The sequence below is a fragment of the Haliaeetus leucocephalus genome, unplaced genomic scaffold, assembly GCF_000737465.1.
Source record: "Haliaeetus leucocephalus isolate CR32 unplaced genomic scaffold, Haliaeetus_leucocephalus-4.0 Scaffold526, whole genome shotgun sequence".
In the NCBI taxonomy this organism is placed as follows: Eukaryota; Metazoa; Chordata; class Aves; order Accipitriformes; family Accipitridae; genus Haliaeetus; species Haliaeetus leucocephalus.
In genome coordinates, this window is record NW_010972962.1 from 7,618,451 (window position 1) to 7,632,631 (window position 14,181).

A 14,181-nucleotide genomic window follows, 5' to 3' on the forward strand; every position below is an offset into this window, starting at 1 on the left:
TTTCAGCTGGAATAGAGTTAACTGTCTTCCTAGTAGCTGGTACAGTGCTATGTTTTGAGTTCAGTATGCGAAGAATGTTGATAACACTGATGTTTTCAGTTGTTGCTCAGTAGTGTTTAGACTAATGTCAAGGATTTTTCAGCTTCTCATGCCCAGCCAGCAAGAAAGCTGGAGGGGCACAAGAAGTTGGCACAGGACACAGCCAGGGCAGCTGACCCAAACTGGCCAACCATGTATTCCATACCATGGGACGTCCCATCTAGTATAGGAACTGGGAGGTGGGGGCAGTGAATCGCCACTTGGGGTCTAGCTGGGTGTTGGTTGGCGGGTGGTGAGCAATTGACCTGCGCATCATTTGTACATTCCAATCCTTTTATTACTACTGTTATTATCATTATTAGTTTCTTCTTCTCTGTTCTTTTAAACCGTTCTTATCTCAACCCGTGAGTTTTACTTCTTTTTTTTCCCCCATCCCACTGGAGTGAGTGAGCGGCTGCATGGTGCTTAGTTGCTTAGTTGCTGGCTGGTGAAACCACAACAAAAGCAACGGAGAAAAACATCACATTAGAATATATTTACTCGCCAAGGTTGTCCTCTGCATTCATCAATGTTGTGTGCTCCTCTGCTTCATGGTCATGAGCTGCACCAGTTTGTCCACAAGATACCAGTTTTTTTCTGGCTAAGCCTTTTTAATAACTAATTGGATCCATCTACAGCATTCCCTCTTACACCTTGAAGATTCAAACCTTTAAAGCAACATGAGCAGGCAGAACTCTCTACCAAGGAGAAAATCAGTGACTTAATTATTTTGCTCTCTGCAAATATTATTTACTATTTTTGAATATCAGCTATCTGTAAGAGTAGAAAAACTGTAATCCTGGCCTGTTTGTTTTACTTCTTCCATTTAACAGTAACTCAGGTCAAATTAAGTTTCAGTGTTTTAACATCTGGGCATGTCTACCCTATTTCAAGAAGATTTTTCAAGTGGTGCTTGTTTCTAGAGCTCTGCTTGAAAGCTTTTCTTATCTTTAACATAAAACTTACATCTCCACCTGAAGATACAGAATAGTTTTTGCTGATCTTTATTAGCAGCTGGATCTAGTTAGCACCTGGTTTCTGATATGGTTGCTTTTAAGACTGAGTCTGCAGTAGGCTAAACAGGAAGCTTGGGCTGCAGATCCTAATTAAGGCAGCAGAACACAGGAAAGGGGCTGTGCTAGGTTACATGCAGTGCATATACTCTGTTTAAAGCTCCTCCTGTTCAGACTGTTTCAGGCAGCAGTAAGAGTTTTCCTTGGAAAAGATTACTACAGCCATGTATTGGCAAGGGCTTGTGGCAAATGGTTATTCTGAATTATGTTTTTGGGACATAGAGGTGCAGAGATTGCTACGAGTTCAAACAGGACACCGGGAAACAGAATGAAATTTTGTCCTTATTACCAATTAACATGCTGAGATCATTCCTGTTTATTTTAACAAGGCACACCAAGATACAGAACAAGTAACCAGACAATTTTGCTGGTTTCCAGACAACTCAGGGGATCTGCAAGGAAGATGCTTGGGCACTACCAGTTCCAGATATCCACGGAAGACAAGAACCTGGCAGACCCATAACAAAGTAGCCAAACTTGTGTCTTGTCTTGGTAACTTATTTACTGTCCCAACACTGACCTACTGTCACATGGTTTTCCAGTGTTCAGTCCAACACAGCCTGAGGTTCCTTCAGCTTTCATCATCTGATGCATGCAGTGAGAAGAATGCTTGATTATAAGCCTATGAGTTGCATGCAGCCACCTGGCTAGATGCTGTCAGCAAAACCTTGATCAACCTTTGGAATAAAGCAAGCAAAATCAATGTATGATCCAGGAGAAAATAAGCATACAGCTGCACTGAGAGGGAGCTTGAAAGCTGCTACTGCTAATTAGCAGAAGCAAACAGATGACAGCAGAGAAAAAAAATATCCAGGGCTATGCCTAAATATCCCCATTCATTGAGTTCCTTTTTATTGACAAGAATGACTACGTGCATGAACTTCATCGCAACTCTGTTTTATATTAAAAAACCCACACTGCTCTTTAAAGCTTATTATTAGCCCATGTGGACTCAGAGACAAAGAGACATCTTACTGCGCTGTAGTCATCTCTGCTCCAGCATAAGGAGACATTCTCTCACCCTTGCTTTTTCACCAGTTCATTTGAAGTCAAATATTCACATTTATCCTCACATACATTACAAAGCAGACAGATGCCAATCATGAATCAAGTGACAACTCAAACAAGTTCAAAAGCAATACAATATTGACAGTATCATACCATCTCTGCTCTTTGCTAAGCTGTAATGTTACTTGTCTGGTTTGTATAACGTATCTTCATCTCCAACAAATGTGACAGCAAGGGAAGTTCCAAACACCAGCCATGGATACAACATTGACAGTTTGCCAGGAAGAATTTCAACACCCAGTTAAAGACTAGGTTTTTACAACTATTATCTACATAAGCCTCTACAAAGCAGGTCCCCTTTTCTGTTTACCTTTGAGCTTTACACCAAAGGCCAAGGATGGGATATTTGTGTTTGTCATCTACATATTCTGAAAATTCCAGCTATTCAAAACAGTTACTCTCAGGTCACCTTCAGTTCAAACATATTTGATAGCAAGTGTCTTTTACATTTCCATTACTACAGAGCAAAAAACTGGTTTGCCAACCCCAAACTAATCACACACAGCTCCAGTAATTTAATCTGACAGCTTCCACAGTATGATGGCAATACCCTCTTGGACTTAGCAAAAGATAAGCCACAGACAGGAATACTTCATATAGAAGATACCTTGCTGCTCAGCAACTCCTACTTCTCTTTTGGCAGAAACACAGCAGAGAGGATCTCTACCTACCAACAACCTTAAAACAGGGGTCTAGGCTACTAACAATAAAAGCAACTTTCTTCCAAAGATCTGAAGAATTTCCCAGGCAAGTAAGTACACAGCAATGCACTGCAACAGGATACTACAAGCCGTGTCATACATACATATGAGCTTCTCTCTCAACAGAGGATACAGTACAACTGCAAACTATCTTTGTAACAGGATCATGAAGCTTCATGACACCTAGAAGCAGTACACTTGCAGTTAATCACACTAAATTAGAAGCAACAAGACCAGCTCAGATTTCAGTGGCCACAAGTACTCCTATGTGTCCAGATGTAGCAAACTGAATACAATCCACTAGTGTAAGACCCATTATACTGTTTTCAGTGAGTCTATTTCTACAGCAGTTTTTGGAAAAATATCAGATCACTAAACAACTCTACCTGAACAGAAACAGTGTCAAGGTATTAGAGCAGCACAATAACCATAACTATATGAAACACTATTTTTTTTTCCCCTCATTTAAAGCAGCAATTATGAATATTCCATACATAGAAAACAATGACCACTATGAAGCATTAAAGAGTGATGTAAAACAAGAATCTCATATCAATCAACACAAAAGAGACCAAAGAAGCACTCCTTGCAGCTATATTTTAAATTAGATTAAAGCAGGTATTTCTCTAGTGTTTGGGAATCACAATATGCCTGTCAACCAAAGAGGAACAAGACAAGAGGTTACGTGCCATGTTGTACTCTACTATGAAATCAGGAATGGATATTACTGTCAGATAAAAGGGGTCGGGGAAGAACCTGTAAAAATATCCTTCAAATGCTGTAATGTTTTATACACCTCTTAACAGCTCGTTTGAGAATCCTGTTACTTCCCAGTACACTAACACTGTGCTATTTAGTAGCATTTTAGGCTTGTATGGACAAGATGTTTACGTGGAAAAAACTTATTAGCAATTAGACCACTAGCGATTTCCATGAAAGAAAAAATTAATTTTACCTGAGTATAATTAGATTTAGGTTCTCTTTTCTACCTCTTCCAGAATAGACAATAGTAAAAACACTGAAGATCTATATTAACACTGTAAACATAAGCTGAAGTGGTATGGTGAGTTCTGTTATGTATCTGATGCTCCTGACTTGCTTTTAGTATGGAATATCAATCATATCTGTAGGGGTAAGGTTATTAAATCATGTATTTCTTCCACAATATAGGATGATGAGGGATGTTAGCGGACATCCCAACTCCCCAGAAGTCAAAAGAGCACTCAAATCCTTTGCAAGTGATTGCTGCTATATAAAAATAGCAGCTCTTCAGAATACCACTGCTATATCTGGCTTTCCAGTGCTACAAAATAAACTAAGAATTTCCTATTTCTTTAGGACACATAAGAAGGCCTGAAGACTTTATTTTCCTTTTGACATAGCATCTGTAATAAAAGCGAGCATGTTAGGTACTCACATAACATACAGCTTTACACCTGGACATTTCATGATATGGAGGACATTGTTCCAGAAACTAAGGAAAAAATGGAGAAGTGTTAATCCAGATGTTTGGTAACATGATGCTGCTTATTATGGAGGCTGGCACTTGGTGAAACCCAGCATTTTCAAAACTTGTAAAACTAAACCTCAAGTAAGCAATGACTTAGAGCAGGAAGTTATCCTGTCAAGGCTTACAGAATAGATTTTAACAGTTAGCTTGCTACAAACTGAAGTTACTCTCACTTACACAGCTCTCATCACTGACTTTCAAGAACAAGTGTCTTTGTGAGCAGTACCAGAAGAAATCTACATTTAATTCTATGTATTGAAACTCTGGTGCTTCCTTCAAGGTGGGGTAAATTAAACCACTGTTCAAAACCACAGAATCCAATATAAATCAATAACAGATATATATGCTGTAAGTTTTGTTTGTTTGGGGTTTTTTTGTTTGGTGTTTTGGGTTTTCTTTTTTTTTTTTTTTTTTAAATAAAACCAAGCTCCATACTTCTGGAGTAACAGTAAGGTATGTTAAAATAACCAGTCAGACTTCATTCAAATGAATTAGACAACTTTTACTAAATGAAAAAACCTACATTTAAAATATGCATTTAAAACAAAATGGAATTAGAAAAAGGAATTAAATCCATTTTAAAGAACTTGCTCACTGTGTCAGAAATCAATATATCTCTTGCATTATATAATATGTGCCAGTTCATAAAACGTAAGTTACCAGAATCCTCAATTTAACATTTTCGAAGACAATACTGAAGTCAAGAGTTTTACATCTACTGATGCACATTTAGAATGGTATAAATCTGAAGCCTTCCCCCAAAGAATTTTACAAATTTGACAATATTCAATAAAAGCTTTTGTAGTTATATGCAATAAGTATCACACCTTAAAGCATCACAAATCTGTGCCTTTCATTTATCCTACTATAAATTTTGTATCTTCTCTGTATCTTGCCATTTGCCAATATTAACTCTTAAGAAAGGAGAGAACTGAAAAATACTGCATAACTCTTGATCATGTACAGAAATTATTGCTACTAAAGTACACTACAAAGCAGAAGTCTATACAATAGTATATGAAATTTGATCATGAAAATCCAAAGGATATAATCTTTATTGACATAAGCCTTATAATCATGTTGGACATTCCTCTAGCATTTTCTGCTCACCACTTGTCGGCTAGCCTATTGTCCATTGATGAACATCCATTTAAACACCCTTTTATGAAAAAGAATGTCAGCTTTCAAAGGCTTAGCAAATAAGGATCTTCATGTTCTGTGGAACTATGCAAGATGAATTTTGATGCAGGTAGGGAGTTACCTGGAAGCTAAGCATGCCAAAGGTGTTTCATGCTAATAAAACTAAAGCCAAGGTACCACATAATCAAGTTACCAACTAATAGGCAATACCATTTTTGTCCTAAGTTAAATGAAGTGCCATAGCACAGTGTAGCATCAATAATTTAAAATAGTGTAGTGCACGAATTCATTGTGTGGCAGTTTAAATTAAAAAGTCAAGGCAGGTTTTTCTGTCTCAATTTATGTTGGCTGTCAAGCTGTCCAGTCTGGACTTTTTGGACTTAGTTTGCCTTTTAATCACTACCATACTATAAATTTTGCATTGTAATGGGGCACACATTTGAGCGGCATTATTATGAACAACAAGGGGCTAGGGGGAGGATACGAGATCAAGAGCTGTTCTAAAAAGCCCCTTCCTTATTTCAATTTCAAAGAGACAGCTGGGAAATAAAGACTAGGTACGGTATTTGCATCATTCTAGCTACAAAATAACCAAAGTAAAAGCAATCAAGCAACAATAAGACCACATTACACAAATGGAACATCATGCTCTCATCTGGTTTAACTATTACATCAATTTTTAACTGGGATGTTGGTCAACTTTAAAAACCGTGGTAAATGTGAATATGTAGTTGCAATAGTTTTTTCCTAATTTTTTTTTTTACTCTATGCTGGATATTAGAACTTGGAGCTATACTTGTTACAATACAGTGTCGCACATCTTTCTACTAGAAAAAATTAATAAAGATCCTTTACCCGTCTCTTTAAGTTAAACGTGTGACATCATAAAGGGTGTCAAATGGCTGGATGGTTTTACAGTGCACACTTATTATATACTGTAATATGGAGTTTTGTCCTTGACAGATCTGATGGTGTTTCTACATTTTTCCTTTCTTCACCTCTTCTTCGGTGGATTAGCTGTGCGAGGTGGAGTGACTGGACGCCCAGAATTCAGTCCACCATACTGGTACTTGGCTTTCTTTTCAGATGGTTTCAATATCTTAGAGAAAATAAAGAAGTTCTTTTGAGTCAGTGACAAGTAAGAACATTTCAAATACTGTTAAGCCAACATGAAATCTCGTTCAGCAGCAATAAGAAGGGTGAGGGGGGAATCAGATCACAATCCTACATATTTCTTAACCCTACATAAAACAGTAAGCCTACTTCTAAATCCTTCTAGTTCTACCACTAGGTCAGGGTGGGAAGGGGAAAGAAAAGGGGCTTAAAACATGTCCTGAAAGGAGTAGGGATTAAAATCTGATCAGAGTAAGCACACTAAAAGGGTCTGAGTAGTCCAATTAGTCTGCATAATTAGCTACTCTGATCACTAGGTATGACTAAAAACAATCACCCAATTAAACTTTGAAATGAGCATCTGAATAGAGGGAATAACTTAATATGCAGGAGTTTGGAATATAGCAAATCCCACACAGTTCTCTGGAGAACAGTTAGTTTGCAGTTTTAATTGTCCACAAACACCAGCCTGCTGTGCAGTACTTTCTGTAGCTGAAGTATATTGCCCAAGACTAACCATAAGCACGTCAACAAGCAGCCTAACTCAGTCCATATAGCCCAACACCGAAAGTAATACTTAATGTAAAAATGTATCATACCTGAAAGGAACACATCAGAGTTTCATCCACACTCATCATGCCCCCTGCATTGTCAAACTCTCCACAATAATTTGGAGCTGAGAATAGGGTGACCAACTGCCGTTTAGCAAAGAATTCATATCCATCTTCAACCACCTGTCAACACCAGAGAAATCAATACAGCTCACGCGCACACACGAAAAAAAAAAGATCAAAATTTTGAAGAAAAAAGCCAGTCTTGAGGCAAATAGGACTTACATTAAAGAGATGACAAGAACTCTTCAAAAAGGTATTTTATGTCTTGGCTTTCAGACAGGACAGGTTCGGTCATTTTGTCTTATCTGGACACTGAATGCCAAATCAGGTAGCTTAACCTGTCTGACGCTTCTAATGTTAAATATACATCAGCTTTATTGTTCAATATTTTCATAGTTGAAGTCTCATTACACGCTGCCAGTTTAAGGATTCTCAGCATTTACGGTTTATACACAGAATTCAGATGTTTGACCTATTAGTTTGGAGCATACAAGGTCTGGGCACCATCTTCATTGCAATTGTAACCATTAGGTTTCAGTTACACTGGTGTTGATCGTACAAACCTCAAGCGTAGGCTTTTTTATAATTTTGATGCTCTAAAAAGCAAAGTGGTTCTGCCGTATTTTCTCTAAGAGTATAATTCACCTTTAAAATAGTGCAAGTAGTATGATGCGTCAGCTATGGTTGTTCCCTCTTCCCCAAAATAGAAGCCTCATGTTATAATGTAGTGAAACTAGTGCACCAACTGCTCACTTTGGTCCAATCACCATGGTCTTTTGAAAGATGTCATACTTCTTTTATAGAGAACTGAAGTGACTACATGAATACAGGAAATTGGTAGCAATCCTGATCAGCAGTTAAGAAATCTTAATATCCCTTCCACACACTGACTAATCTTCTCTAATGTTTTAGCAGTAAAATTGCAAGGAGAAGTGTTCTGACAGTGTATCCACGCCTAACAGTGACACAGAATAAAAAGCCTATTTTTGTTTCACAGCAAGAGAGTGCTTTTAAAATTGACTAAATAATGAAACTGAAATGTTATACAGGAAATTGAAACCTGATGTCCACCTAACTAGGACACTTGCTTCAAGTAACAATAAAAACTGCAAAAAAAGTGTACTTCGAGTGACGATGCCAAAAATAACCTTGCCTTCTGCACATTTCAGTAGGTCAAACAATCTTCGCTGAAGTACTCTAGATAGCTGAACAAAAATCAAGGCAACAGTAAAAGCTTTTGTGACTTGTTTGTAGAAACATTCAAAATGCATTTAATACTTCCATGAAGTGAAGCAGAAATAGTCTAAGCCACAACTACCAGAGAACTGACTACTACTAAAATGGAAGAACTCTGAAACTTCTGTGTAAATCTCAAATTCCAGTCACTTTGCCACTTTAAACCTCAACACTTTACCTCTGATGTTCATATACAACAGTCTAACAGTAAACAGACAACACTAAAAAAAAGGTCAATGGGGAAATCTAGTGTGTTAGTATTTTACTTTGCCAACATTAGACACTCAGTTCAACATGAGCCAATAGAAAGACACAGCCTTCTAGTCCCTTTATTAGGAAGATTTTTTTTTTTTCTAGAAGTAACACAACGTGAAGTAAGTTTCAAATATATCCTACTGATAAGCAGCACCAAAGAGGCAGAAAGTCTAGGAGGAGAGGTTTTAAGAAGCAACAACAGCATAATTCATACCTGGTGAGCTCGACAGATCAAATCCAGATCATGACGATTCAGAAATTTACTGACCACATCAGCACCAAAAGTGAAAGAGACCCCACGATCATTTTCACCCCAACCTTGCACATCTTTGTCTGGGTCAGACCACAGCAGGTCACACAGCAAGCCTTTGAAAGATAATACAAGTGAAAATGCTAGTCTTAGGAGGTATCACTCTATAATGTAAAACAGTTTTATTGTAATTACCAGAGCAGCTCTCCTAAAGAAAATAAGCCTTAGCAACAAATTCAGCAACACTTAAACTGCAACTCAGACAAAAGATGTGTTCTGTGTAAGTCTGGAGATTCCCCCCCCCCTCCACTGATAGTACCTTGAGATGAAACAAGTCAGAGCCAAGCAGTTCTCCAAAACAGTATTTAATTGCTTACTGTAAACACAAAAACTACATCTGAGGAGTTTGAAAATACTGCAGCAGGTGCATTTTAAAAGGCAACCATCAATTTCACAGCTCACCAAGAAAGCTTAGGTTGAAAGCTGCAGTAAATTTTAAAATCCTATGCAAGGCCAGTCATAAATACAGCAAATAAACTTGTACCAACAAGCTTCTGAACATGGAACAGCTTTGATTCTTACCTTTCTTACCATACATGAAAAACCTTATGTGACTAAATCAAAATTTAACATGGCAAAATTCTGATATATTGTTTCAGGTAGCACTTTCGGTTTGCTTGGACTGCTGTTGACTTTTCAAAAAGCCTCGTGCCAACCAGTCTGGAATCTAAATTAAAACAATAAACCTCTCTGGCATTTTAGCACTGGTCAAGATTATTTTCTGCTGCCAACAAAAGGTCAGCTAACTCTGGAGTTAAAACTGGGTACTAAAAAAAAACCCAACTCAACTTTTCTAGATCAACTGCAATGCCTTTATACACAGAACTTTCAAACCGTTTTCACGTAAGAACCAGGCCAATTCAACTACAACACAAACAAAAGAAACAGTATTCAAAATATATTTCATCATAGTTTTCTGTGAAAATTGTACTTTCTTTACCTGTGATGACTAACCTGTAGTCATTTAAATACTTAAGAGCATTGTTTCACAATCTGAGAGAGATGCCAGCAGGCTCCTTTATCTGGCACTCAGAAGTTTGATTTACAATTACATCTAGTCAGTTGCTAAACAAAATATTGAAGATGCTATTTCTTAAATAACAGATCCTTCAAGCTGTAATCAAGCAAAACTAATGTCTGAAACCTATTGTGCAACTAAACCATTTTGTATTTACATACAGCTATCAAATGGTCTTTGCTGCCAGTCATAGTTCCTCTCTAGCAGAGGCTAAGATTTTATTTGTTTTTAGAAGACAAAGAACAGAGCAAGTACAACTGCATTTTAGATAAAATACCTATCTAGAAATAAACTACTGAATACAGGCAGCATATGACAAAAAACTTACTTTACTGAAATTTACTTCTATATTGAATAACATGTTTTTCAAAACAGAATAGTTGCACTGCAATCCCTAACAGTTTCTTATCATGAATTTCCAACAAGTGACAGAAGCTGCTTGTCTCAGCTGCTTAGGAAGCATTTCCTTCTCTATTCTCTCCCCCAAATCAAATAATCTTTCAGGTTATACACAGCAATAGGCAAATCTGTCCTATAATCTTTAGCAGTGGTGTAACAGAACCCTGCAACAAGTTTGTCTAAACTAAACTATGCTGCCCAAGTAGGTTTATATTTTAACATGCAACATCTACCATTGCAATAGCTTAGGTTGACCAGGAGCACACCATAAAACAGCTGATACAAGGCATTCAAGATTACACAAAAGAGGGAGTTACAGTTTCCTAATAAGCAAATGGTTGGCAATGCTAACCTAAACACATCACTTATACCTTGGCCTCACAAAATGCAAGTACTTTAACAGTTACTAAAGGCAAGTGATTTAAGTTGGAATAGAGAGTCATATTTGAGCAAACAGCTTCCAAACCCCATAAAAATGTCACCAAAATAAGAGGTCTTTAAATTGCAGTTGAGATTGAAAAGGTTTTTTTTTCATCAGGCTAGAAGAAAGCATCATAATGATCTAACCTTCTTGGCACAAGCCACACTAACATTTCCCAAGAATTTCTGTATCAACACAGACATTCACCAAGTGACATCCCTCCACAAAGAGATAGCTTTTAAGGACTTGCAACTTGCACAGAAGTGAGACCACTTCAGTTTATTTTTCATTTTTTCCAAAAGATTTACTTCCATGCTGTAATATCGGTTGCCAAGACCTTTTATGTCACTGTAGCATACACAGACATGCCTCAGATGGGACATTTCATTTTACCTCTGCTGGTAAACATCCAGCTATTGCTTCTGAAAGCAAAATTAAGACTGCAAACCACTTCGTCAAAACACCACTCTTAAAATCTCTATACTTATTTTTAGGAAGTCCTAAGAATACATATTATTTCAGTGGAGTGTCTATGGAAACCAGAAGTACATTCTGCAAGGGCATTCCTGAAGTGGGGGTGGCTCAAGCAGTAGTATTAGCCTGTTGAATAGAACTACCTTCCCTGAGAGCTCTGATAAATGTAAAGATTGAGTTGTTTGTACTGACATTTATTTGGTTATGCATTGAGTGAATAAGTAGCATAAAAGGAAGAATAATGTAGTAATTTGTACTACAGAAACACCCAATTAACCAGTCTAGTAATGCTTCTCAGCATCAAGTGCATATATATCAGCTTGCACGGAAACATTGCTGTTTAAGGGACAGTAGATATATTAATATTAGTCCCTGAATTACTCCTATGCATCAGCACTGAGGAACATCACAGGAAGCAGAATTCTTCTATTCCAAGGTTTAACTGTAATTGTATTTGTCTTTCAAAAAAAGGTTTAGATGTGATATCTCCTTTGAAAGTTAATTTTAGACCACTGTTGAAATCAACACTTTAAAAAAATATCCCATTGTACTGCTTGACAGTCTTTTCAATCCACTAGTAACCAAATTTGGAATAAATGGGACACTGAGGAAGATTAATTAAACCATTCAAAAGAATACTGTACAGAAAGTACTGGCAATTTGCACCCAACACCTCTACACAAAGTATACATGTATTAGTAGAAGAAAAATTCATGTACACAACTAGTACATTGATGCAAGCAATTGAAATCCCAGCTACAATGAAGTAGGAGCTGTACTCGACAAATTCAAAGAGGAAGGAGACATGGCTCCAAGTAGAGAGAAGCCCAAATACTTTAACACTCAGCAAGCTTTAAACAATTATGCTCTTCAATATACTGAAAGGTCTTGCCTAATCAAGGCAAGAAAAAGAACTAGCTGTTTAGTTGCATTTGATCTTTCATTAGATTTTTAAGTTTGTTTTAACACAAACTTGTGGATAATGTATGCAAACTTGGATAATGTATCCTATTCTTATGACAAACAATAACAACATGGGCAATAGCCCCTAACATATCAGATAACGGCTGTCAGGAGGAACAAGACTCATGCCCTACACAGACATCACAAAATACTGTACTGTAAACAGAGGTTGTGTTAAGTCACTGCATTGCCTGTACAGAAATTGATTAAACCTCTTTCATCATTAGACCTATTTAGAGTAAATTCCATGTCACTCACCTGTGTCTGGAACATCCGTAGGTCTCATAATTCTCCGGATCTGCTCCATTGACTGGAGGTCTGGAGACAGTCCTGTAAGTACAAGAAAACAAGTGACTTATCTACATATTTTACCTGTAAAAAGGGTTCCACAGAACACACAATTAGAGGTTCAAAGTCATACAGCATCCATTGTTTCCACTGTAATATAAACAAAAGACAGTTTGCTATAAGACAATTAAGTTCCTGAACAGAGAGAGAGAGAATAACAAAAGTGAAATTAGCAAGGGGTTTTAATTGTTTTCCTACCATCCTTTTAGCCACACAGCACAAAACTCTACAGTTAAGTATGTTCACTTGAACAGCTTACTAGAGAGAACCAGTGAAGGACAACATCCCCATTATCTAACACAATGATACTAGATGCAGGTGACCTTCTTTACACCCATCTTACTTTATAAAAGCTGAAGGAAAATCCCTTACCCAGCTTTAAAAGACCACAAGCCAAAGCAGCCTGCAGGTGTGACTGGGATCTTAAGTCACATCACTGTATTTCAGTGTTTTACCACAAATCAGCTGAGCAGCAGTCACTGGATGCTGTGAATGAATACTAGACTGTGCAACTGCAATAGCTAAGGAGCACACAGGTAGTCATCTACTATATAGCTCAGCTGCTTAGTCATTTATAAAACCACAGTACTTGATTACTAAAAAAATCATTTATCACAAAGACACAGCTCTTTTTGTATAGTTTTGCCATATTAACATGTAATTACAGCCAAAGCATGGAATCCCAAAGGCCACCCTTTGAACAGTTTAAGCACACACTCCAGAGCTTTTCTACTTGAGGCATACAGGCATGAAAGAGAGACTACTAGATGCTCTAGCACCTTAACATGTCTTTAAATAAGGGTCCTGGAGTGACTTAAATGACTTAGACCAAGATTACCTAATAAAGAAAGTTGCAAGTTTGGAAATACAGCATGAAGACCTAATCTGTGATGAAACATATTTCATATTAACAAGCCATATATCCATTTGACTCGGTCCAGAACTTTGAACACGATAGAAGAAAACCTATCATTGGAAAAGAGTTACCATGTAAAATAAATTCAGCTGATACCACAGTTTGCACAGTGGCAACGTATGTGTTACAGGAACAATGACTCCAATGCATCTGATGAAGAAAAGTTCTGCAAGTCTTTAAAAGTATTAAGATTTTAGATTCTTTTGAAGCAGTCTTATGATAAAAGCCTTCTATCCTCATCAGCTTGTTAAAGCTGTCTTCACAATATTACCTTGAGGTTGTGAAGGATGGCAGAAATCTTACATAAAATAGCGTATCAAAGGAGTTTTAGTTAAATCTACTTACAGAACAATACAGGGACACCAATACAAATTCAAGGAGATAATCAGCTTTTAAACCCTGAACAACCTACCACTCCCCTTCCCCAGATCTGACGTATTTGCATGCAGAATACATTAGCACAAAGGCATGTGGATTCTACTCGTGATTCCACTCAGCACCACACCCCGAGATAGTAATGGACTATATCAGTGAAATAAGCACC

General features: G+C 37.3%; 1 protein-coding gene across 2 annotated transcripts in view; it reads right to left on the reverse strand.

Annotated features, from left to right (window-relative positions):
* Nucleotides 1–548: 548 nt before the first annotated feature.
* Nucleotides 549–14,181, reverse strand: part of PPP1CB (protein phosphatase 1, catalytic subunit, beta isozyme) — a 34,654-nt gene continuing 21,021 nt past the window's right edge. Inside the window, exons 5-10 of one of the 2 annotated variants that reach the window (XR_774929.1) lie at nucleotides 12,632–12,703; nucleotides 9,003–9,154; nucleotides 7,283–7,417; nucleotides 6,426–6,669; nucleotides 4,338–4,394; nucleotides 549–1,828 (exon numbers count right to left, since the gene is read on the reverse strand). Coding sequence is in view for 1 of the 2 variants with exons in the window: in XM_010576514.1 (XP_010574816.1) it covers nucleotides 6,565–6,669; nucleotides 7,283–7,417; nucleotides 9,003–9,154; nucleotides 12,632–12,703 (464 nt within the window). In the remaining variant the exon portion in view is untranslated. Of the gene's footprint in view, nucleotides 1,829–4,337; nucleotides 4,395–4,911; nucleotides 6,670–7,282; nucleotides 7,418–9,002; nucleotides 9,155–12,631; nucleotides 12,704–14,181 lie in introns of those variants that run through there. The other variant, XM_010576514.1, reaches the window with a different exon arrangement.